Consider the following 25,509-nt stretch of genomic DNA (forward strand, 5'->3'; position numbering starts at 1 on the left):
CAATGAATCAACCAGATATTTTCTTAAAAAATCATTTAATGTATTTTAAGCTGAACTGCTGTCAGTATATTAAAGTATGGCCATGTTGTTTCACTTCATAAGTCTCAGGACCATATCAGTAAATTTTTTGTGTTTGAAGGTGAACCTTCTCAGTGGTAAAATGTAAACTAGTGTCTGAGTATCAGTTATTTTGACAGTCCTGCTTGGTAAGCTCGCATGGTACCTACAGTACTAACCACCAACAGGGGGGTCAACCAACAGGCTCACGCTCCATGGTCATTACCAATAAGATTCTGATCATCCCCGTCTAGCGAGATGCAAGTGATATGCAAAGTCTTTGACAAAGTGAGATTTGAAGTTATCATATCATTTGATATTTTATGAAGTTCTTCTCGTGGATCATTTTGAGCATGCAAAATTTATCAGCATCAAGAATTGTTATGTTAATGACTTTCCAAGTTTGAGGGGAATACTATTCAGCTGATCATTAGCAACAATTATGTAGTGTGCATGAAGGTTATGCTTTGAAAATTGAAAAGTGCTTGTAAAATGACAAATATGACCTTGAGTGTAATTTGAGTGAAGATCCATTCGGTGATTTCTGTGATCACTGAATTTATTTTCAGTGCTTGGAATAACAGGAGCTTTTTGACATCTACAACCAGCTTTCATAAGAAAATGCTGTGTAGAAAAAAACATATCCAAGTGTATGGTTGATAAAGTGACAGCTTTTCAGACTGTGCAGTTCTCATCATAAAAAATGTGCTTCATTTGTTTCCAATGACCTCAGCTTGAAAGGAATGCCGTGGTGATAAAGAAGGGTAAATTCATGTCATTAGGTTCATGAAGAGATACTCCTCCACAGCAAAGCTGTAACAAGCATGAAGAGCCTTCTGGGTGTAAAAAGTGCTCACTGATTTACTCTTGCTTATCATTGCACACAGAAAAAGCATTGCGGGCAGTGTGTTACTGTATGTAGATTTGCAAAATGCATTCAGCTAAATGTCTAACAAAAAAAAAATACTCATCACTTTCCTGTTTCTTCAAACAGCAACTTCAAAGACTGAGAAATGAAGCCAATAAAATAAATAAATTAAATGGCCAATTGAGGTTGGCTATAAAAAGTGAGTCAGATGTAGTACCACATGTTAGGTTGGTTAACTCCAAAGAAGAAATCGGCAACTTTTGGAGGATTTTTAATTTAATTTATCCGTCTGATCAAAAAAAGTTTAAAGAAAAATGGTTTGCAGTGTGGACAAATGCACAAAGAGCAAACGTCTCCAGTGTTGGTCATTTTATTTTATTTGCTGCTTAGAACTGATTAGCAGACAATACATCCATAGATCATGAACCAAGCACACTGGCTGATAGCTTAACAATTCATTTTCTCAAAAATGTGGTCTTTTCAGACCCCAGAAAACAAGATGGTGAACTTGAAGCTTCAACATGGAAATTCTCTGCACCAGTGTGTTACTCCACGATCTCTAAGCAAATCTTTTACAGGCTTTTTAGTCACAATTATGAAAAAAAAAAAAAAAGAGAGACATATTTCAGCCCAAACTAAAAGGAAAAATGTTTTTTGTTGCAGAAATGTTTACATATAATGTCTTAGTAGTTTCGAGACAAGAAAAAATGAAACCCAGTCGTAAAATAAAGAACACGAATGATAACACCAGGGTGAACACATGTAAATGTGCAAGTAAATTTGGAATCAGAAAAAATAAATCAAATTTTGAATATCTATTTTTAAATTGGTTTATCTATTATTGTTACTTAGAAATGACATATTTCTTCATAATTTCAAATGGTTTATATTTCAGGACCAACTGCAGACTCTATGTTTGTGGTTTGTCCCCATTTAGAGGCCACGCCTGTGCTTCTGATAGTTTTACTTAATCTAAAACTGACATTATCTTTTTTGAGATCATTATTTCACCTTCATCTGCATACAGACATGCACATTACCAGTAATACTTGATCAGTATAGGAGTTTGAACTCAGCTGAGGTTATTTATTTCTCTCTGTGTTGCTGTCTTTTTTCTCCTTTGTTACTGTGCTGTTTTCTGGAGTACCTCTCATATGCTATTATCTATCTGAATATATATAAAATCTTATTTCACAATAACTAGTATGTGAAACCATCAAAAAACAGAGCTAAATGGCAAATACGGGCCCTTTTTGGTCATGTGGCTAAATAAGCACCTGCAAACATCAACATGTAGTGTTCAGCTACAATATTTAAATAGTGTTTTCAGTGTCAGCAATTCTTTATGATACACATAAACATCTTGGAGTGCTTAGTCATTTTTTTTGAGCTCCATGGAAGCAGAGTATGATTCGGTGTAAGGTTGAAAGGCCTTCAGGTGTAAGCAATGTATTATATACACTAAACATGATACCAGATGCACTAAATGTGTAAAAAAGCCAAATAAGCCTTGTTTGCACTGGACATTTTGCAATTTGAATCATCACTGATAAATAGAGTGGGTGTTATAAGACCTGTTTAGATAGATTGGATTTATATTGCTTTTTTCTTCCTGAGTACAGTTGGGTTGAAACAGGGAAGTGGTGCAGGTATTTGGTAATATGGATACGCTCTTTTAAGTAATCTATTGTTTTTGGTTTCTACAGAAACTTTTGTTCCTTGACGTTTGCCTGTAGGGCTGTGCGTCTTCTGGGAATTTCGTGAAGAAGAGCTGTCCGAAGAATATACTCAGCACACGAATGTCTTTGATTTGTCCTGCCATAGCCTGCAAACATTATAGTGCACACAAATATTCACTTTTTCAGCCTGGTGACACAAGTAGCAAAATAAGAGGTTTTTAGATTTTAAATAGTATCACAAGAAAATACTCATTTAGAGCGAAAAGCGCTGATCAACTGGTAAATAAACTATGTGCTGCACATGTGTATGAAATAGTCCCTTGTTAGGCATCACTTCATTGAGTTAAGAACGTGACTATGACTCAGCAAACTCAGCAAACGGCTCTGAAGCTGTGAGCAGGATGGATTCAGTTTCAGTGGAGGTGCTTAGATTTATGTACTGTGTGTTTTAATAAACTGGTGCAGTAGCCAGTCAGAACAACCTATTTTACATTACTGCTGAAAGGTTTTTCCTCTCAATGCTACTGACGTAGTCTATCTTTGCTCTGATTGGCTGCTTGAAAGCAGGTGATCCAGGGAAATAAACACACTGATGAAGTTTTAAGGTCTTTCCACTAGATTTTCCCTTTCAGGCAGTCCCTGCACATGCAGTGGCGCTCATACACGATCCTCTACAGTCAATCAAGCACACATCTGCATGTTCACCGCAAGAGTCTCATACACTGGATATTAATTGACATTTAAGCTTCGCTCCTCAATCATACATCTGGAGTGAATCAAGTACGATTAGAGCTCTTTTTTTATACACGTGAATCACAGTTCTACTTTTAGCAAGTTTCTTTGGTTTTGTTGTGGTTTTTCAGGCACAGTAATTACACCTTATATAAGAAACAAATTGCATATACTGTGTGAAGCATTCTAATTTTCTTCAAGCTCCTCTGTCATCAGCTAGGTTTCTATATCAGCTGGGCAGAACATCATGCTGAGATGAAAATATTTCAGTAAAGCGCTCATTTGATTGTTTGTAAAATAAGACACTGCTACAAATGTACCATTATTTTTATTATGTGAACTGAGGGAGAGGCTTTTTGTTCTGCTCCTTATCCTTTCAGTACTTCTAGTGTGTCAGTCACCAGGGACTCGGATTGCTTGTGAGTGCTTGAGAGGCTAACCCAACCTTTTAAGGTTTTTGCAGCATATAAAACAAGTTATACCATCATCTCATATCCTGGCTTTAATGTTCACATTTAATCTGAAAGGGCACATGTTCCTGTATGTAACACACATTAAGCTGTTGTTCTACAACTCATCCTCTGGCCGCCCTGCTTGTTGAAATGTAATGATTTACAGGGTTGGTGAGTTCATGCTGTAAGAGGTTAACTTGCCTTGGAAACCGATTTGGAAATTCCCTCTAATGTCTGTTTCTCTATCACAGAATCAACACCTGTTTTATTGAAACAAATTAAAACAGAAAGTTTGTGTTAATTGACACCAGTGCACAAACTTTTATTACAATGATATATCATTTCTGGGTAACATGTGAGTAATTTTGACATGAAATACTTTTCCTGGAACATCATCAGCAAGCTGAGCTTGTTAATTCTGCTTTGGTACACAGAGTCCAGGCTTTTGTTTGGCTTAGCAAACATTTGTGCTAACCTCAGTCTCTTAAAGTGACAATCAAAATTGCATTATCTTTTTTTTAATGACATTACCTTATTTGGATCATAAATAAAGACTTTGTGAGCACGCTGGCACCATGTGGATTTATTCTGGAGAATTTTCTTATTCGCTGTTGTTTTTGCATAATTTCTGAACAGCATCATTTCAAATAACACATATTTATATAAACAAAACAACTGGTTTCTATGGTTTTCTCTCAAATTTGTTGCGTTTAAATGTGCTATAGAAATAAAATTGACACAAGTAGGGCACCTTAGTGCTAAATTCATCTATGATAACGCTGAATCCAAAACATTGCAATAAAATAATGCATATATGCATGGCATATACATATACATATTGGCATAGTAGGGACATAGTAGTGCTTATTTTTACATTCCTACACTCAAAAAAATCTGTTGTTGGATGAACACAATTTAATCATGGCACCCTTTTTGCACACAATTTAACCAAGTACAATAAACCATTTTCGATCATGTCAAACCAACACATTTAGCATTTGGTAGTTTAATGTAATCAGATTACGTTGGATCAACATAGTATACTTATATTGATTTGAAGTGATTTATTTAAGTATGTAGAGTGAAATTTGTTTTAATTCATTCTACACAAGTTAAAAAGTTTAGGAAAACACAATTAAATCTTGTTGTTTCAACAACTACTTTGTTAATCAAGGCAATTACTGCAAGTCTTGCTTAATAAACCAATATGGGGTTGATGATTTCACTCATTTCAATCGAATTATTTCAATTAGATTTGTTTACATTTGTTACACATTTAGAAACCCACTACTTTACAAAAAAAGTCACAATCAGATTATGATAACATTAACTTTATTAACTGGATTTAGTGGACAATATAAAAGCTTACCATTTTTGTACACCTGCAAGCATTATGACACTTCAAAAGGTAAAACATTAGGATACTTATTTACATAGATAATATGTTGGAACCAAAGCTTCCACAACTAAAAGCAGATGCAAAATTTGCTCAATATATAAACTGTATTTTAAAAAATTAAACTAAAAGATAAAAATACATCTCCCACTTGGCAAGTTAAAACATGTAACAAAATAGAATTACTATTGTGTGAATTTGGAAAAAAAAATAGAAATAATTTGGGAGCAATACAACAACAAAAGAATCCATAGGCAAAAAAAAAAAAAAAAAAAAATAAGGATTAAAAAAAAATTTAGGAAGTAAAACTAAAATAGAAACAGAAGGCTTAACATCAAATTAAATGACAGATGACAATTTTTTTTTCAAATGTAATTAATTACTTGAAATGAAAATCTATATTTGTTTGGTTTATCTCATTGTAATAATTATTAGTTTGACCAATTTTTATATTTCTGTATTTATTTTTTAATTTTGGTTGCAGTCCTCCACAGCTAGCAATATAGTTTTGCTGTGTCTTAAAACATGCTAGCAAGCAAAATGGACACAATAATACAGTGAACTTAACAGGTGGCAGTGGTCTTAAACTTTACAGGCCCTTGACACATAAACACAACATAGTAACAGTGCAGCTAAAAACAATGAACATTTCTTTGGGAAAACCCCTCAATGCAGTTTCTGTAAAATGTTGACTTTGTTCTACAGAGGAGAGAGAAAAAAAACAAAAACAGAGGGGGGCACTAAAGCACTCCAATGATATCTTCATTCAACACATGACAGCATTATGGTATGTGTGAATTAGTACCTATACTACAAACTCAGAATTAAATGAAAAATAATTAACAGAACAGTACTTCTGATCCATTTTGAGCCATCTATATAAGGACAAACAAAAATCATCTGCAGTGCTGTATAAAAGGTGAATTGCCCAACAGAGAGAATCCAAAAAATTTAAATGAAAGAAAGAAATATAAACAACTCAAATATTAACATTATATATTGGAAATCACCATTGCACCAATGAACCATTCAAGACCCATCAGTCATTTTCAAGTGCTCTCACTCCATAAGCTTGTTTTTCAGAAACTGTGCCTTTGAAGAGAGCTTTTGTCCATCAAGATTTAAAAGTATCTTCTGGAGGACTTCAAAGGTGCATTTAAGTTCTGGTGGGTAGCTCAGGTTCAAACAGTATATGAGTCCAAACAACAGAGCACATGCTTGTGCAATGTTACCCAAATCAGTGAGAGCCTCCACACCCTCAATCAGGACACCAATGTCCTCTGGGTCATCTTCAGGTTCAGCACCCTCCTTCTGGATGACGTACACCCCCATCACAGTTTGCTCCATGCAGCTTTTTGCCTCACTGTCCGTATCCTACGTGACAAAAATATAAGACAACAAAGTAAAATTTAAGAGATTGTTTAAACAACTGTTTCTATGCTGTTCATAAAATCCAAGTAGTCAAAGTAATAAACAGAAAATTACACACCACTAAAGCAGTTGTTAATAATTACTCCAATACATAAATGATAAAATACACCTCTCATGTCAAAAGAGGTGGCATAATTTACCTCTTACCAGCCCCTCCCCCGAAAGGGCCATTGTCCAATTACACATTATAGCAACCGTTACTGTGTCTGACAAACATTAACCTCAAGCAAGATGGAGAAGCAGTGTGCCCACCGATAGTCCGAGAGATTGTGTCTGGAGGAGTTGTGTTCTTTCCATTCACAAAGTCAAAAACAACGTGAATGGATTAAAAAGTGTGGATGGCCCCACTCCCAGGTAAATGTACCGAACATTATGAAGCATGTCTGCTTGCACATTTGGGTACCCGTTGGTGCACAGAGGAAACCATTTGTTTGTCGGACGTAGCAAGAGTAACTTAGGGGGACAGGACTTGAGAAAAGGCTAATTCAGCTGCTAAAATAAAACAGGTATAGAAGTGTTAGTACTAAACAGCTCAAAGTTCATAGACATTTCTATTTACAAATACTGATGACCATAGCAATGAAAAAACAACAGGACTTATTTTAATCCAAGTACAGATTCAAAAGCAATGTTGTCTTGATGCATGTTAAAATACATTGTATGTTTGTGTATCAAGTTTAACTACGGTATGCATAAATTTCTTTCCTTCCAATACCAAATTTCAGAAATTCTTTAATGCAGAGCTTAATACTGTTTGGTATTCAAGACATCCTTTCCCCAATACCAGGTGTCTTGTTGCTAATCTCAAAATTTTAATTTTAACGATTTGCATTTGAGGCAACGTCACAATTTGTATGAGAATGTTACAGTCAACATGCTGTCACAATGACTCACCAAGTACTCCTTTAGTAACTTCTCATAGTCTTCGTTTAGGTAGATGCACAAGGACTTCAAGATGCATGCTCGTCTGGTATGGATGTTGTCATGCTGGAGAGGAGGAGATAATATGAGCCAAAACCAGGCTGTTTTTCTTAAAGCTAGGGTAATCAGTTAACTTGCATAATTATTCTTTAGGTTAGAACCGGGCATGTATCATTTGTTAAGCCGAAACAAAATTGACAAACTTCACCTCCAAATAAAAGTTATTTTTGCTGCCTATGACAAAGTCTACTCAATCCTAATACAAACCTTGGAGATGGCAAGCATGAGACCTCTTATTTTCTTTCCAGGTGTCCCTCCTTTGCTCAGAAAGATTTCCATTAAGCGTGGTGCATATTGGTCAAGCTCGGCAAAGAAAGTAGATAGCAGAGGCTTTGTGGTGATTCGCAGAAACTCCTTGTCAATCTGCAATAGAGAACAAATACATTGATTAAAAACTCAACTGTATATTTCACTCACTTCACATCCAAGCTGACTAAAGCTGCCTTTAGAAGACCATGCAGACATCAGTACTGTCATTGATGACGGCTTCTGAGAAGCTTTTGGTCAATTATAAGATCTTAGCTGTGGCTGCAATATGCTGCCATCAGATGCTTTTCACAAAAGATTAAGCCATGACGGGATAAAGAGGGGTCTAGGGGCGGCGCCCGGGCTGTGACGTGCAGGGTTGCGTATACAGCGTCAGACGGAAGAGACCGGTAAACAGGTCTATAAACATTCAAGCAATAACCTATAATCATTTCTAATATGACGCACTAAATTAAAATCACTTTAGGTTTAAAAACTTCAATAAATACAGATATTAAGAAACCCTCAGAGGAATGCGATCCACATGTTTGCGATACTGCTGCGCATATGTTTAACCATCGAGCGTGTTTTCGAAATTTATGCTGCTGCTCAAATTAACCCGTTACTTACGAGCTGGAGAAAATGTGCAATGAGCTGTCTGTGGCGAGGAGCTGCAGTAAGGAAGGCAAGAGGCAGACGGACGCAGCACCTGCTTTAAAACATGACGGAGAATAGTCCCTCTTTTCTTTCGGGACCACTCTAAATAATGGTAGCTTAGATTAAACTCCAGCTGTCTGACAATAAAGTGTGGAGGATTCTCCGTTTTAGCACAACGCCTGTCTGATTGGTCATACAGTCATGCCTCTGTTGCATTCACTGAACCCAGGAAAAGTCATAGCACTCAATTAGACTGATCCCTTCTGGGTAAAAAAACAAATAAAATAAAATAATCACTGGTTGATAAACGTTTGTGGGTAAAGCTGAGAATGTCCTGGTCAGCCGAGGCCAGCACACATTCCATATGTCATCAGAAGACCTCCCTCTGTAGCGCAAAGACTTCATTCAGAAGTTCAGCATTGAAGATAAATTGCGGTATATCAGAATGAAGCTTGCAGGCACAGAATGCAGCAATATCTTGTTTTGCCAAGGCATAGTGGCACATTTAGAAGACACCATTGCGGGAATATTACTCTGATATGCCGCTACATTGCGTCTTCTAAAAGAGGCTTAAAAAACAAATGCACAAATGTCTCTTCAATGTAGACCTGTGAAAAAGCAGACCAGAGTACCTGTATAACAGTAGAGGTTTTGGTTTAAGTGTTAACAGAATGCCATCTGAGGCTGTATTTACAACATTTTATGACGAGGAAGGATCTGGATCATTCTTATGTCCTGATACATAAAACCTACTAAATTAAACGGTACTTACTTTTTCACATTACTATTTTCAGTGATACAGGAACCAACATCAGGTAGTACTTTTAGTTTTGGACTACAAAACATAAATTACATGCAACATCCAAATGCATTTTAACCACACTTGCCTCTCTCGCAGTGAACAGAGCTGGCCATCTGCTTTTGAAGTCTGCAACCATCGGCTGACCCTGAAGAACTTCTTGGCTTCTGTATGAGAAAGTCTTCTCCATTTTCACACTCACAACAGAGTCATTATTTCTTTTAGTCAACTCAGAAAGAATTGCAACTCTCTCCTGTTCCAGACTTTCTGATGTCTCTCCTTTTGGATGCTGTGGACAATAGTTAACTTCAGCTCTTTTGGGTTTCTTCACATTGAAGGCTGCCTGACGGTTGTCACCAGACTTGTTTTTGATGGAGTTTATGGTCACCTCTGTACATCCAAGGCCTCTCAGTTTGGTGCGGAGGTTAGCCATTTTATATTTTAGGCTAATCTTCCACCCATAACAGCCATTGAAAGACCCCTGCTCTCTAAGGCAAGGATGCTTTTTCACAAGAGCTTCTGCAACGTCAGTCAGATCATTGTCTGTTGGGTAGGCTTTGAATTTGTATATTTCTTCAGCCAGTCGTTCCAGAATTTGGGATTTCAGTTTAGGTGAAGGGTTCAATAGAGTTCCCCCATTGGCGCAGGCAGTATTGGCCTTCTCGAGTTCAAATTCTGCCTCATAGCTAAATTGAGGTACAGTGAAGACACTTGGCCAAACCCAGTGCCTTGAGGATGGTGAAGAACCTGAAGATGAAATAGGCTCTGTATCATCTGTGTCAGCAGAGGAGATGGATACAGACTCTGTTGCTTGGCTTTGAGAAGTTCTTGCATCTTCCTCCTGTGGGCTTTGCAAAAATATCACCTTAAGGGTGCCTTTGTCCTTTACTTCTGAGACATCTGACATATTCATGAACTCATTTCCAAAGTCCTCATCTTGATATTGAAGTCGAATATCTTGCTGTAATCCAAAACTTGTCTTTACTGTGTGGCACAAATCTTCAATTGAGACCGGTGTCCCTGCAGGAAGAATCAACTTCCTGGCATCATCTTCACCCAGGATTATCCGCAGTCTTAGGGGTGACGTCATTTTGAAGATCTGAAAAATATCAGCAATTCTTTTAGAAAAAGTCACCGTTTGGCATATCAACAAGCAACAATTAGGGACCCTTGTGCACTTCTGTGCAACTTTAAAAATACAATTTTTTGTTGTGAAAACAAAGAAGAAATACATTAAAGGTTAAAACACAATTTCTCTTATCTGTTTAGACTAGAATGTAAAAAGAGCTTTCTGAGGCTACGTCAGCCCAGAGACATAAGCAGTAGAATGAATACTTTAATTCTAACTAAAAACAAAAAAAAAACCACAGCAAAAGAAGTTATGATGATGCTGCTGCAATACTGTAGAGGATGACAGACGCTGGCAGGTAATTACTTAATATATTGAAAAATTCACTGTACTTTAAAAGCAGATTTTGGGAAACAACAGGAATATCATCATCATCCGTCCATCCATTATATATTCTGGCTATCCTTAATATCATCATCCTGCAGTAAAGTACAAATGAGAGACGATGCATGCTATGTGTAAACATTATATACTTTCATAATTATATGGACCTGTCTTAAGTCTGGTGACAGTGACAAGGTGAGGTAAGGGCACAAACCATTTGGTAAAATTTGGGTGGCTCAAACTAAGTTGTAGGGAAGGAATTATTTGCTGGAGACCATCTTGTGTTTATGAAAATCAGTTCACAGTGAAAACAATATGGTGGAATTAGAAATTCTGTAACACTTTAATCAACCAAATCATAACAGGTTTCACTCAGAAAATGTAATTTTCAATAAATCTTTAGTTTTGATTTGTTGTGTTTTGAAATAAAAATCTTAGTTTTCTAATGCATACATAAACAATTCATTTTAAAATAGTTTTATTTTCAACAGCTAACAGACCAAATCAAAAGCATGACAATTTCACAAATGCTATAGGGTAAGAAAAATAATAAAAAATACTTACAAGTATTAATTTTGTTTTCCAAGAAAACTCACAGATCTCTTTAGAGTAACCAGATGCAGTCCTCCAACAGAGTAGGCAGCTAAGGGATAGTCATCAACCAGTTCCTCATGTGCAATGACAGCCACCTCCCTCACATGTGACGTGCTCAGTTCAAAAGCTCTAAAGTGCTCCCTATACCAAGCAGATATCTTTCTCACCAAAAAATGCAACTTCCCTTCCAAAACACAGAGCTGCAAAATTTCAGCAAACTCAGGCAGACCAAATGACTCTCCATGGATAACAATCATTCCTTTGCTGTAGTTCATACCATTGTATGACACATTCTTCGCAATGTGAACATCAGTTTCATCTGGAAGCCTTTGGTTAAAAGCAGCTGCAATGTCACTTTGGAGCACATCAATAGGCACTGATGAAACATTAGTTACCACCAACTGTTTTTTCTCATCAGACATATGCAAATGGTGAGCAATGACAAGCTGGTGTTTCCTGGCAAGTGTGAGAGGTATGTTTTTAAAACAGTTGGTGTGGCGAGCAACCTGTTTAAAAAAACTATGCTTGGCCTCAAACCTCATTGTCCACTTATGAACGAGAGGTCCAAAGAGACGTATCATGACAGGATAGTGCTCTACAAAATGGTGTTTAGGAAGAATACGGCTGTTTGGAAAAAGTTCTTTGTATCTCTGCCGATGCTCTCTGATTTTGAACTCAAGATATGATATTGACTCATCACAGTGGATAGGGGCAACAACAAGTTCCACTATATCCTTGAGATCCAAAAGAACATGCCAGGCCTGTTCATCTTCAGGAACAAGGGGACCAATAATAAAAGGCAACAAGCGAAGCAGAGCCCAATTTTCGTGTGCATTCCCCCCTATATGTTTTTTCCTTGAGTAGGTATGTGGTATGACGTGAGGACGATTTGTCTTATCACCCCATTTGTAGTCAAAACTTTGGATTGAACTGTTAAGTTTTTCTAAGGTGAAATACTTTTTGGAGATCAAAACAGCCAAGCATTCCGCTAGTTCTACAGGTATAATGCCCTCAAAAAAATCATGTACTATATCCGGGGGAAAGCCTGAAATAACATCAAAATGAGAGAGACTTTTAGTCAAAACACAGTCACGTTTAACCCCACAACACAAGCTTGAGGTTTCCAATGCAGATTTTAAGTGAGCCAAATGGAGTTCACGTGTTCTACACTCAAAAACGTCTGCAGTCAAAAACTGAATTTCAGTTTTCTTTGCGACACAGAATCTACATATGTGTTCCCCAGAAAAACTTTCAACAAAACCTGCAAGCCCGTGAGCAGCTAGGTTATCAGCTATTACACAATTTACAGTGCCTTTAACGAACTCATTTAACTGAGCAATAAACACACCGTGTTGTTCCAAGATCACAAGATCTTTTAACAGGGGTTCCAACACCTTTTCAAACCCAAATGTCTTTAAATCGTCACTTTTACAAAGAACAGCTAGGTAAATGGAGGAGAGTGCTGAATGAGAGCCTGGAGGCAAATTATCCAAGACCCAATAAATACCACAAAGCTTGTGTTTTTTGCGTGAGGTTCCAAGAGGATTGCAAACCTCAAAATCATCAATGTAAAGTGTAATGGAGATTCTCAACACGTCAACAGCTAAAAAACTATTGGTTCTAAAGTGCTTGCCATCTCGGAAAGACCTGTAAACACTCAGACCATTAGCCAAATCCTCACTTTTTTCTTGTCCTATATGTTGCTCAATCACTCTATCAAGTATGTGATTATGACTCAATAATTCTTGCAATAACTTTAATAAAGGAATGTACTGAAATGACTTTCGTTGATCAACAGATAAAATGTACTCAACAGGCTCTACGACCCTAAAGTTATGCTTATAGTATTGTTTTCTTTTAAATGAAGTTCCAAGAGGACCACACTTAGCTAAAATTTTTGATACAGGGTTAGAAATGCACACTGTATTGGCAAGCTCCTCAACAACAGCCTGACCAATATGAAGGTTATGGCTCTTGAATACCTCTTCAACAGTTCGTTTTGTGATTGAAGTACAAGCAGAACTTAACAAAAAACTCAACTCCTCCACCAAGCCATCTACTGCTGTAGCTGGAATTTGAAATATATGTTCCAATTTTAACAATATCCCAGCTATTTTCTGTTCAACAAGCTCTGTCAAATTTTCAGTGGAATGATTACTTCCTGACACAAACTCAGTTCCAACTTCAGGATCTAAAAAATCAGAGCAACTAGCACCTACACCTTCAGGGTCATCAGAATGTTGTGCTGGGTCAAAACACACCACTAAACCTACCTTGAAATCTTTAAGTGAATCTGAATGATGCTTCCTCTTTTTGTGTGAATAAAATGTACCAAAGATATTTGTCTTGAAAGAGCAGCCTGAAAATACACAAGTTACTGTCTCACTATTTCGTAAATGTGATCCAATATGTCTAAAATAATCTCTCTCTGTGGTAAGGTCACCGCAGTCACATAACTCACACCTAAAAGTGACTGAACTAACAGCTGTCTGTTTAAAATGAGAAGAATGACATCTGTAAACATGTGTTTTTAGTCCACACCAAGTCTTAAATGTGCATGGACAATTTACATATATACAAAGATAACGCTGGCTGGGTCCATAATGGTGATGTAATCTACAGTGTTTCAATAATTTGTACCTACTACTCTCCCTGATGGAACAACGCTTGCACTGCCACATACAAGTCACTGAAAGAAAAAAAGAGAAGCAGTTTTAAGGATGGTTTTATTGTCACCTTTTTTTTCACTGGGGCGATTGTGGCTGTGGGGCGATTGTGGCTCAAGAGTTGGGAGTTCGCCTTGTAACCGGAAGGTTGCCGGTTCGAGCCCCGGCTCGGACAGTCTCGGTCATTGTGTACAGGCCATTTACCATTTACATTTACTTTGATTAAATCATAAAAGTATCATAAAAAATGTATGATGGTAAAAACTTACCATGTATTAAAGAGGAGGCACAAACAATCAGAAAAAGGGGGCAGCTTTCTTTGTGGTGTTACTATGGTAAAGAAAACATACAATTATTTTATAAAAATTCCACAGTGGATTTTTTTTTTAACTTTGTTGGAAATGTATAAAAAAAATACAAATACATATAAATACCTCTTGCAATATAAAATTCACAGATAAATATCCAATCTGTTGCCAAATGTAATAGCAGTGTTTCACACTATGCAATAAAGATGCTGGTAGTTGCGGTAAAGGTTCGACAGGCAATTTTCATAACTATCCGCCATTGCCTTTTCCTTTGACCTCGTGTTCATGCTCTTTTTCCCATGCACTAGTATTCAAGTCAATTCGAAGGATGCAGCCCCTGAATTTGGACACAGCTAATATTTAGCAACTCCCGCGCTAGTTTAACTTGCATTACCGCGAGAGGCCGAATGCTTAAAAAAAGGAGAGAGAAAGAAAGAAGAAATGCAAATAATAAAAAAAAGTGAAGAAAGACCATGTCTTCTAAACCGTCATTTAAAACCAAAGTGAATGCTAACAGGGCTAGGTAAAAGTTCAATGAGACAACCGTTGAACTTTTACCTAGCTTTAGCTAACTTCGTTTACTTTGAAAGTGAATTACAAACGTGTTAAATATTGAACTAAACATATCAATAACCGCTAAAAACACTATAAAACTGCAAAAACGGGTAACAAAAAAAAGCAATTAAGTGGAAATGCTAATAATAATATAAATATAGCCGGAGCGGATTAGAAATCAGGTATTAGACAGTACCGATTGGCACCGTCTAATACCCGATTTTCACAGTATTTGCTCCACTCCCGCTGTCTAATGACAACTTACACATTTGGAATTAAAAACATTGTTAAACAATTAACGGACGGAACAACTTCGTTTGACTAAGATATTTTCAGTTATTTATCACTTACCTGTATTGTGGAAGATTCCGCAGAGAGAAACGGCAGTTCACTGAACAGATATAACTTTGTCCGCGTTCCCGCCTCTTCACGTCTGGGAAGTTTGAGCATGCGCACTAGGCATCGGTTTTAGAGTTGTTGATTTAAAATAATTACATTTAATTGAACTGAAGAATGCAAATCTAGTTCATTAAACTTTTTGTTATTTTATGTTAAACCAACAACTGGTAATGATTTAAAAACCTAAACTCAATATGTTCATGTTAAATAGACAAATGTCTATTGAATTAATCAAACAACTGCCTTAGTTGACTTTTTTGAGTGTAGGGCTGCTAATTCGAATTAAATGTCAGCTGCAAAACTCAATTAAAAAAAAATATTTTCTCTGTAATACTGCTTTGTGTTACACAGTTGAGTTTTAATCATTATTTGAAGCTTACAGCGCACACTGGAGCACAAGACAGAAGTGTAATCATTGTTTTTAGTCACGCGGGTGTTGTGGCTTACAGGCGTGTAAACTCAAAGGAAAGGTTTCTCTTCTCGATGTTACACCTAAACCCAACCTAATACACAATGACTGGAGTCAGTAAGCAGAGCTGACTTTGATCTTGGAAGTGCAGAAGACCCAGCCTGCTTTTCCCATGATCTTGTTCCCTGACTTTTTGCCCTGTCAGACCATTGCCCTGACAGCTTTGAACAGGTGGAGAAGAAGGTTCAAACACCTTTATGAACTCTGTGCATCTGTGTGTGGGTCCCAGTGTTCACATTTTCCACTCTATTCCCAGTCATATATTTGTGACTTGTAACGGGTGGAAGGACACCTTATCTACATCAAAGCTTTGCAGGAACTGGCTTCCTCCATCTGATATTCTCATTACTGTTGTGATGCTTGAAGACAGTTCCGTCTGTGGTGGTCTGAGTTAGTCACAGTAGGAAGGAAAGGAAGGCCACAACAATAAATCTGATTTGTGCTGCAGGGACACATCTTTGGTAGCTTCACGAAAGAGTGACAGAGAAATAATGAAAGAAAAACATATGGCCGACTGCATTAGTTAGGCAAGTGTTTTTCTTGACATAGCCATGCTTCAGAGTTGCTAATGGTCAGTCAATTCCAGGTATTACTGTTTGGTTTCAAAATATTAACCAGACATTCTGCTTTGTGACACGTTTTATGTGCAATCATCGTGGTCAAAGTCAGTCTGCTTCTTATCTGTCTTTATTTGTTTCTGTTTGCACAGTGTTTCATTGGTCCATGTTTTGGGTCATGATCACTACAATATTCTCCCTCAGTCCTCTGGCCTGAGAGGACTGAGGGAGAATATTGTACAAATTTACTACAATCTGACGCATGCGTCCAGATATCAGACCACGTGCTGTTTTTCTTACAGCTGTTCTGAAGCACTGTATTGTAAATTTAGACTCCTTGTCAAAGTGAGTTAATTGATGGAAGCACTTTTACCAGCTGTCATTGTCAGCTAAACTTACTTTGAACATCAGCTTGTGTAACTCACTCTGTGTCTCTTCTTTTGTTACACTGCCTTTATAAACCTGACCTGAAGCTGGCTCGAATCTTATTAAGTTTGCAGGAGAAAAATAATGTTGTACTCTTTTATGTTTACTTCTGTTCTCAATATAGAGCTTCTGTGTGAGGTTATATATGGTAGCTTAGTCCGTTTAATCAGTTGAACATCACTGCAAGTCTGACCAAAATATCCTCAGATAACTGTTTTAAAATAAGGAGCAGACACGGAGGGGGGATATTTTTAAAACTCTCAGCAGAAGACATTATACGATGATAAAAGCTAAATATCGGTTCCTGCTGTTCTTTTAAGATAAAACAGATCCATGACACCTTCTGGGACTGTTTGCATGCTTCTGCCTGTACAAGGGAAGGACTGACCTTGGGCTGCAGCTGTTCATCACAATTTGGCAGCATCTGGCTGTGCTCAGGGGTGAGGTGTGCCCATGGGGGAGCTGGGCATACAGAGAGTAGAAATACTTTGTTCTGAGCTGGTTGCATAGAGGATAGGACTAATTAAAGCATAATCCATATAGCTTTCTAGATTAGAAAGATCTATTTCTGTCCTCCAATTGTACATTTAATACACTGAACATTTAGTTCTTCAGTCCTAAAGTTAGCAATTCTTGTACATTTGCAGAATAGCGGAAGAAAAAGAAGTTTGGCACGTCTTTAAATTAAGTACAATATAATATAATATGGTATAATATAATATAATACTGCATGATTAAATCCCAAAAGGTTGATTGTGTTCATCTAGACGTAGCGTTTTCAGTGGGGGAAACATTTCGTCACTCATCCACGTGACTTCTTCAGCTGACTGCAGGTTTCCCCAATCTTATAAACATTACATTTGCACAATAAATGAAACTAGCACCACTGAATGAACAATGGGCTGGGAGGTCAGTTCCTTGATCATTAACATGGAAATTCTCATGACCATTGATCAAAGACCACTGATCAGTGGACACGAGTACCATTCACAGAGACTTGGGCAATGGCTGCAATCGCAGCATTGTAAGATGGCGAAAGATGTACCCTTAAGCCCCCTCCACGATTCAGACGTGGTCTTTCCCTTTTCACGTAAATGGCCTCCCTGACTCGCTGCTCACACTCGTTGCTCTCTGTCCAGGATGTGTACATCCTCATCCTTGAAAGCGTGTCCACTGGCCTGTAGATGTATGGTTTAATAAGTGTATAATACTGTGGCTCTCAGTAGTGTAAGGTGTAAGCAAAGGATTTTCTGTGCTGATTATTAAAGTTTGCATGCATGACTAAATGAATACAGGGTTTCAACCTTTCTATTTCTGCTATTACAGATGTTTTTTTGCAACCCTTTTAAAAAAATGATCAAGTGTTTGTCGTACAGGTGGATTTAAAATGGATTTTTAAGTTACTTTTGTTTAAATCGAGCTTTGCCCTACCTTTAACAATTGTTTTAATGCCATGTAACAGTTTTAGTGAAGAATAGCAAAGCTGAACTGAAGAGTTTATTTAATTCCTACGATAAAAATAGAAGCACTTGGGTGTGTCACAGTTATGATTTCGGTGATTAAAGATCCTTCTCTGTCTGCAGTTATGACAAAAATGAAACCTGGACTTTCTCAGATAAAGCTGTCGCCTGACATTCAAACAGAAAATAACTTTGCTATCAAACTGAACACAAACAGACTTTCTTAGGTAAGTTGAAGATGTCTGACACGTTAATATATACATTTCTTATTTTAATTCGACAAACTCAAAGGCTATGTCTCTAGCGTGACTTTGCGGCAGATGAAGTTTGCACAGCTGTCATGGTGAAATAAGAATACATATATAAAATGTAACAATTTACATAGAGGATTTCCACCAGACAGGTTGTTCAACTCTGAGGGTTCTTTCTTTAATTCCCTTTTAAGTCTTTTTCATCTTTTGATTTAATTGGGAACATAGTTTCATAAGATACATTAGCAAAGTTAATAGTTGTAACTTTTGTCTATAAAAAGAAACCTCAAAGTCTTTGGAGAAGCATGGAAAAGAGGAAAGAGTTGCACAATCAAAGATGCAACTGGAAACATTGCAAATGATGAAAGCAGCACTCAAAATGAAACACTGAACAAACTGGTCAGCAATAACCGCACAGTGCAATCACACGCCACACAAAATGACAGCTTCATTATCCATATGTAGCTTGTCGTGCATGTTTTCAACAGGAAAAGCTGTTAAAAAGCCACAAGGTCTTAACTATGTTTGGCGACAATTAAAACACATCCTTCCTTGTATTATATCTTGAACACACCACTGACTTGAATATGCCTGAGTAAGCACTGGAAATGGTCCAGTCTTATTGTCATGGCCCTTCTTGTCATATTAACGTAAAGTATGTGGGAAGGAAGGGATTACAAATTAGGTTTAAACATTCATGTGACAATAGCCTTGACTACAATACACCCACAATGGAAGTAATGACAAAAGACACCCAAGAATGTTCTTCACTATAATCTGAAAACATCTGAAAACCTATTTTAAAAAAAAACAGATTCCTTCATGAATACTGCTCCTACTTTTGGTTGATATTATAAGTGTTGATATGCAGTTACCCATTACCAGCAGCCTCATTATAAGGGAGCTCAATAGCACAAGTACTTGACACATTATATCACATCAAACACTACGTCGTATTAAAGCACTTAAAGCATTCGCAGTTAAACTTAACAGAAGCAGAAGTGATTGGGAAGCAGTGCTTAATCTCATTGTAGTGATCTCAACAGACTGATGTAATATGTGGTTAAATTTCTAAATGAAAAACTTATGATTTTATTGTGTTTTTTGACCCCCCCTTTCTTACTTTTAAGTCAACTTTAATCGCTTTCACATGTTGTTAAGATCTTGTTTTATTTAATGTGAGTCCAAAACTGATTTGCTCTCTTATATGACTGAAAAAAGCAACAAATAGCTTTAAAAATAGCTGAAATATTAAGTTTTATATTAATAATTTCCATTGCAGAAGACTTCCCATCTTTAGGCTCACGGGTCCACATCGCCACTCGCTTGGTACGGCAGCATGATGAACCCCGCAAACACTGCCTCTTCATGTCTTTAAAGGCCCTCTGATCCAGCCTTTTTTGTGCTGTCCAGCTGTGAAGGAGAATCTGTGATTTCTTATAGTCTGAAGGTCGGGGAATTGATGGTTTGATGGTCAGTGATGTATGAAGGACTGCAGTCTACCATTATACACAGACATATATTCACTTTTAGTCTGAAGCAGTTCAGCACCGATGGTTTATGTGCAGAGAAAACCTTACTTGACGTAGGTTCTTGTGTTGCTTAAAATGCCATCTTTTTGTGCATCATGTGGTAAATCTTCCAATTTTTTTGTCTTCATTATTTTGTCTCTTGTTTGTAAGAGTCTTTTTTATCTTTTTTGGTTGAAGTCTGTCCATTTTTGCATGTTTTCTACACTGCGCTTACAAAACAGGACAAGCTCTTCTGTTCTCTGGACCATCTGTTAAATTGTCACCCATGGGGATGCTTAGATTTAACCAACCAATAAATCACATTGCATCACCAAAAGCCAGAAGCGGTGCATGAGTTTGGGAGGCAGCATCCTACAACAGATCATCCGATTTTTTTTCTGTTCACGCTCTGCTGCACCGTTTGATTGACTGATTGTCTCTTCGAGTTCTTTTCTCTAAACATAATGCTTTCATACTGTCCCGTCTGTCTTCCCGTTGTTTTCTTGTGTCTTCTTTTTAAGGAAAGAGAGCTTGTGTTGTGTGTTGAGGATGATTCTCTTTGAATAGCCAGGACTGAAATGCACCTGTGAAGGTTTTCAGCATCATAATAACCACACTGGCTGCTCAGATCTAAGGACTTTAGATCTGACTCAGGCTTTAATCTTATCTCAGCTGCTGATCCCCAAGTATCAGTCTGATGTGTGTTATGTGTGTTTGTGTGTTCATCTGTAAGTGAAACATTCTTGCTTTTTTTTGTTGTCCCTTATCGGTCTGCAAGAAGGTTTATTGAACCCACTTTATATCCTGTAATTCCTGCTCACTTTCTGGTTGGGAGTACTGTTTTTTCAGTATATTAGCTAAATCCTCTGACAAACTTGCACAGCTGGCATTTCTGAGATACTGCCACCTCTCAGCACAAAATCCTGGTAGCCATTGCATTACAAAGTGAGGAAATTCACATGACGGTTATAATTTAATGAATCTCCCTGTGGGTCCTCATGTTTTTCAGCTATACAGAGCCCTGTATATTTGATGGATAACCCCTAAGTTAGGAAGGGTATCTTTGTAAAAGTAGGGCTTCATATATGGTAAATTCATTATTACTTAGTTTAACATAGCAGAGAGTTTTTTGGATGTCCCGTCTCCTCTTCTCCCCTTCGAGCGAACTTCACTGGTTTGTTTGTGTGCTGGATCAACAGCACAAGCAGTCCCTTCAATTACAGCCCTCAAGGTACAAATTAGTGGTTATTACACTGGGCGGAGAAGCTTCCCATTTTCCACTCCTTCATCTAAATACATATAAACCATAATTCAAGCCTAATGTGGTAATTTCTTGTCTTGTGTTTTATTGTGTTTCATCATATACTGGCTGGTGATGAAATGTTCATCCCTCTGGTGTGATGTGCTCCAGACTGCTGCAGCAGTCGACAGGCGGGGGAATTAAAAGAGGAGGTGGGACACGTATCTCTTCCCTGTCTCATTGCCCGTGGTCATTGGCTCCTGTGAAAGAGGGGACATTAATGACAGAGGGGCCCTTTGTGTGTGTCATGACCAGGCAGGCAATGACATTTAACAGAAGCAGCCAGTTAGAACTGATGGCACGCTTGCATACCGACAGCTGTAGCCTGATGCTCTCTATCAGCATCAGGGAGGATTCAACTGGCCCAAAGCATCTTTTTTTTAACATATGTTGCCCATGGGAGGAAAACAGATACAATGGTGTATTAAAATAGTTGCTTTGTGTGCATTTTCTTTTCTTTTTTTTTTTTTTAGAAACGTGGCACAAAGAAATGTTTTTCCTTCACATTACACATGAACTCGAGGGATAAGAATAGAGATCCTGCCATCTGGAGTGTGTTGAGTTTGGTGTTCCAGTATTTGACAGGAAAATCTGTCCGTGTTTAGTCTGTGTTAAAATATTTTTGGCTGTTTATCTTGGATCGTGCCCACATCATTTAAGATCGACCCTTGTCTCAAACCTCAGGTTTCTAGTCTTTCTTTTAGTTTTCATAGCTGAATAAACCTTTGATTCGCCTCCTTGTGCATGTTTTTTTTTCATTCTTTCTTCATCCTTTGTCCTGCTCAGCCTGTAACACAGAGCAAAGGGAAGAGTAGGCCTGGGTTCCTCTGGTTATATTTAGCAATGAACAGATGCAGCGCACTGGAGTGGAACATACTGCCTCTGTTCGCTTTGCTGTGTGCGCTTGTGTGTTTTTGCGTGTCTTTGACTGTGACTCTTCCTTCAAACCCATTCTCCTATCATGCTCTGCTGACTCTGACTCAGCAGCACAACGCAGGACAACTGGGTCAGGACTGGGTTCTGCATATTAAACTACCTTGACAAAAAACAAAGCTTACTATTAACTATGTGCTGCTAACTTTTTAAAAAATGACTTTTTCATATAATACAAATACAAAATAATACTGCATAGAGGAGAAGTGTCAAACATTTAGCCCAGATGGGTCTGACTGGCTTCCTGAAATGCTCCAATCTAGCATTTAGGAACTACAGAGAAGGACAGCATACAGTTAGAAGGCATCAAGTTGTGAAAATTAATCATGTAAAGAGTGGCTAACTAAACTGTGACGACCTGCCATACCACACCAAAGTAAGGTGACCAAGTTATGCGACAGTGTTTCTTTGGTTAAGGAGAGTTGAGTTTGTTTGCGATGACCGTACCGATTGATTGTTCTTTTCATAAGAAGGTTTTTTTGTTATGTTTTTTTAAATTTTGCAGAGAAAGGGGAAAAAAAGTCATAAATACTTTCGGCTGCTTCTTTATTCACGAGGAGCTGCCACATGTTATGGCATATTTTCATGCTGGGTGCCCTTCTTGATGCAATCCTTGCGTGTCTCCTCCCAGAACTGAACAATGTGTAAACGCTACACTGTGGAGGCACCAAGTCCCCTCTGAGAGGCATTTTTTAATGTTTGTCATTTTTCATGTTTGACAAAATAATTGTCAGATTAATAAATACAATGATTTCATTGCCATTCAAGCCGCTCTGTCCTCCCCCCCCCCCCCCCTTTTTTTTTTGCATTTAAAAAATGTGTTATTCAAAAAATATGCAGCAAAACACAAACACAGTTTTTGCTTATTGTTGTTAGCAAAGTTAGTGTAACTTTTAACTTTTGTGCAGTCGTGACTCTTGCTTTTTAATTGGCCAACAAAATATATATATATGAAAACAGATATAAGGAAGACAGACTGAGTTTTCTCACTTTAACATTGTGTCACTGCCCAGATGGTGTTATTTTGCTGAATATGATGCTGACACTCGGGTTCTCCATGGTCCCATTGAAAGCAGGATGTTACAGTGGGAGTAACATAAAAGGAGTTCTGGGTGTGGCTGGTTATGGAGGTAATTATAGGAGGAGATGGCAGAGGACCAGTCCATAGCTGTATGGCAGACCTATCTGTGATTGTTGTTTTTTCCTCTCCATCCCTGGCACTCTGATTGCAGGGCTGCTAGTGGTGAACATGTGCAGATGACCCTAAAAGCACTTCCTTTCTGTCTCTGTATGTTCATATGGCTATAAAGGAGCGACAGAAATCGTGTGTATGCATTCAGTTCCCATGAGAACAAAAATGTGAGATCCATGTTTAATATCACTACTATCAAGTCTTCTGTATCAGCTGTCATTAACTGGGCAGGGTAATGGATGTGTAATAGCTGGAGATTGCAGCTACTTTATCACACCGAGAGAGTCAAGTGAAGCACATCACTGAGAGCAGGAGTATTTGATTAGTTTTGTCTCTTGCATCCCACCCGATGTTAACCTCTCTCAGACAGCCCCTCCTTGTATTACTGGATAATGTAGAGTTAAATGCTCTCATCTGTAACTGGAGAGTCTAATGTTGACTGACGGGATGTGCTGAGACCCACAGGAAGCTGCTTAAACAATGGAATTTACTGTTTAAGAACCAACATTTCCAGTTCCTTCTCTGTGGCTATTATTTGGAATCAGCAGAGGAAATACAATATTATTTGTCACCTGGAGGAAATACCATTTCTTTGTTTAAGCTCAGGGTTATCAACCTGAGATTGCTTGAAACATTCACAGAAAGCATTTCGGTCCATGCGTGACTTTGTGCCACAGATAGAAGGACGCAGCCAGAGTGGAGCCTTCTCAGTTAAGCTGTGATCGAAAAAGCTATTGAGGCCTTCGCAGTTTTGCAGGACGTTTCTCTTTGTTCATCTCATCCTGATGTAGACCGTGTTATGATGGGGAAGAGCTCTAGATGAACTGTCTGCTAGCTTCTGTAAGTTACTGTTTAAACAGTTGGTTAGTACTATAGCTGAGATGAGAAGGTTAGTGCTACTCTGTGCTGTCACTGCTAACCTGCAGCAGCAGGCCCTTAGCGCACCATTAGGACTAGAAACAGTTAGGCCGGCTTTGACTGAACACAACAGAAGTTTGCACTAGCAGTTCTGCAGCTCTCTGCGTTTCATACCAGCCTCCCTCTGTTTCCAATCACTATGCTCAGCAGCTCAGCCAGCCAACAAAGCCATTCAACTATCAGCAAGGAAATTAACAGGAATTAAAACTTTCTTTAAAAGACAACATATTAGGTAATTTGAAAGAATGACTGGTGGCACCTGGAATTTTTATACCCAAATATCTTAACACGGTCACCTTTGCCTAACACCCTCTGCTTGGAAGTAAACCTTTTCTTAAGCAATAATCCGTCTGTCATCACCACAGGTGCCATTTTATAATAGGCAGAAGTGTGTGTGTGTGTGTGTGTGTGTGTGTGTGTGTGTGTGTGTGTGTGTGTGTGTGTGTGTGTGTGTGTGTGTGTCCGTCTGCATGATTGACTGTCCTGCTTTACACATAAGGGCAACTTGCCTACCGTTTAACATCTAATCGGTGCCAGCTGCAACTTCCTCTGGAGAAGGGAGGTTTCTCCAGAGGCTTGCTGGTGTTACAGAGTTATCTTTGGGGATGTTTATGTTTGTTTTGAGTCTACTTTAATGTAAATAAAGTGGAAAACAAGTGTTTAAAGTTTCCATTATTACCATCTTATCATACAATACACACTTTTCTTATGGTAATTACCACTTGCAGAGTATAAACTGTGCAGCATTCTCCCAGAGAGCAGCTGTAATTTAGGGATTCTTTCTGCTATGGCCAGCATGAAACTACGCCTGCTTGTGTGGTCTTTATCTTGGGATTAAACAGTTGTGTTGATTTTTTTTTTCGTTACACATGATTTGTCAGACCTTGGTTGCAGACAGTTTTTATGTGCTGTCCAACTCTTTTTTTACTACTACAAACACCTTTGTGGCAGAGGTGGAAGCAAAACTAAGGTCACTAAGTAAAAGCAGCAGTAGTAGTACAGTATTTTTAAAGGATTTTTTTTTTATTACATTTTCCTGTGAAATGTGGTAAAGCAAAATTACAAAGTTACAAATGAAGTGAAAGCACTCTGGTCTAAAATCTCCACATCTTTTTGTTTCTTTTTGTTTATGTTTTCTTATTAGAACTCACATAATTGAGATCCACCACTGGAGGGCAGCATCCTCTAATGACCACACATGGCTCATGTCATTTGCAGG

General features: G+C 38.0%; 2 protein-coding genes across 15 annotated transcripts in view; one reads left to right on the plus strand and one right to left on the minus strand.

Annotated features, from left to right (window-relative positions):
- LOC147305967 (membrane-associated guanylate kinase, WW and PDZ domain-containing protein 1-like) overlaps positions 1 to 25,509 on the plus strand; it is a 103,636-nt gene that overhangs the window by 6,305 nt on the left and 71,822 nt on the right. The window lies entirely within an intron of this gene.
- LOC147305968 (uncharacterized) lies at positions 5,068 to 15,287 on the minus strand. Of its 3 annotated transcripts, XM_086277684.1 has the most exons (7): positions 15,226 to 15,287; positions 14,281 to 14,341; positions 13,986 to 14,034; positions 9,387 to 10,397; positions 7,804 to 7,959; positions 7,510 to 7,602; positions 5,068 to 6,558 (listed from the first exon to the last, which is right to left on the minus strand). In XM_086277684.1, the coding sequence occupies exons 4-7, from the start codon at positions 10,386 to 10,388 to the stop codon at positions 6,244 to 6,246; spliced, it is 1,566 nt and encodes a 521-aa protein (XP_086133810.1). In that variant the 5' UTR covers positions 10,389 to 10,397; positions 13,986 to 14,034; positions 14,281 to 14,341; positions 15,226 to 15,287; the 3' UTR covers positions 5,068 to 6,243. The 3 variants fall into 3 exon arrangements, with proteins under 3 accessions (XP_086133810.1, XP_086133811.1, XP_086133809.1); XM_086277685.1 differs by lacking the exons at positions 13,986 to 14,034; positions 14,281 to 14,341; positions 15,226 to 15,287 and adding an exon at positions 11,316 to 11,558; XM_086277683.1 differs by lacking the exons at positions 13,986 to 14,034; positions 14,281 to 14,341; positions 15,226 to 15,287 and having other exon boundaries at positions 9,387 to 11,558.

Source organism: Aulonocara sp. 'chitande type north' Nkhata Bay, linkage group LG20, assembly GCF_057382095.1.
Source record: "Aulonocara sp. 'chitande type north' Nkhata Bay isolate Kocher_YH1m ecotype deep benthic linkage group LG20, A_spYH_male_GT1.1, whole genome shotgun sequence".
In the NCBI taxonomy this organism is placed as follows: Eukaryota; Metazoa; Chordata; class Actinopteri; order Cichliformes; family Cichlidae; genus Aulonocara; species Aulonocara sp. 'chitande type north' Nkhata Bay.

Excerpts from the sequence above, each read along its gene's own strand:
- LOC147305968 (XM_086277683.1), bottom strand. The coding sequence starts at position 10,532 with ATGTATTTCTTCTTTGTTTTCACAACAAAAAATTGTATTTTTAAAGTT. Across the intron at positions 7,603-7,803 it reads TCATGCTTGCCATCTCCAAG|CATGACAACATCCATACCAG; the intron begins GTTTGTATTAGG and ends CCTCCTCTCCAG. Across the intron at positions 6,559-7,509 it reads AGTTACTAAAGGAGTACTTG|GATACGGACAGTGAGGCAAA; the intron begins GTGAGTCATTGT and ends TTTGTCACGTAG.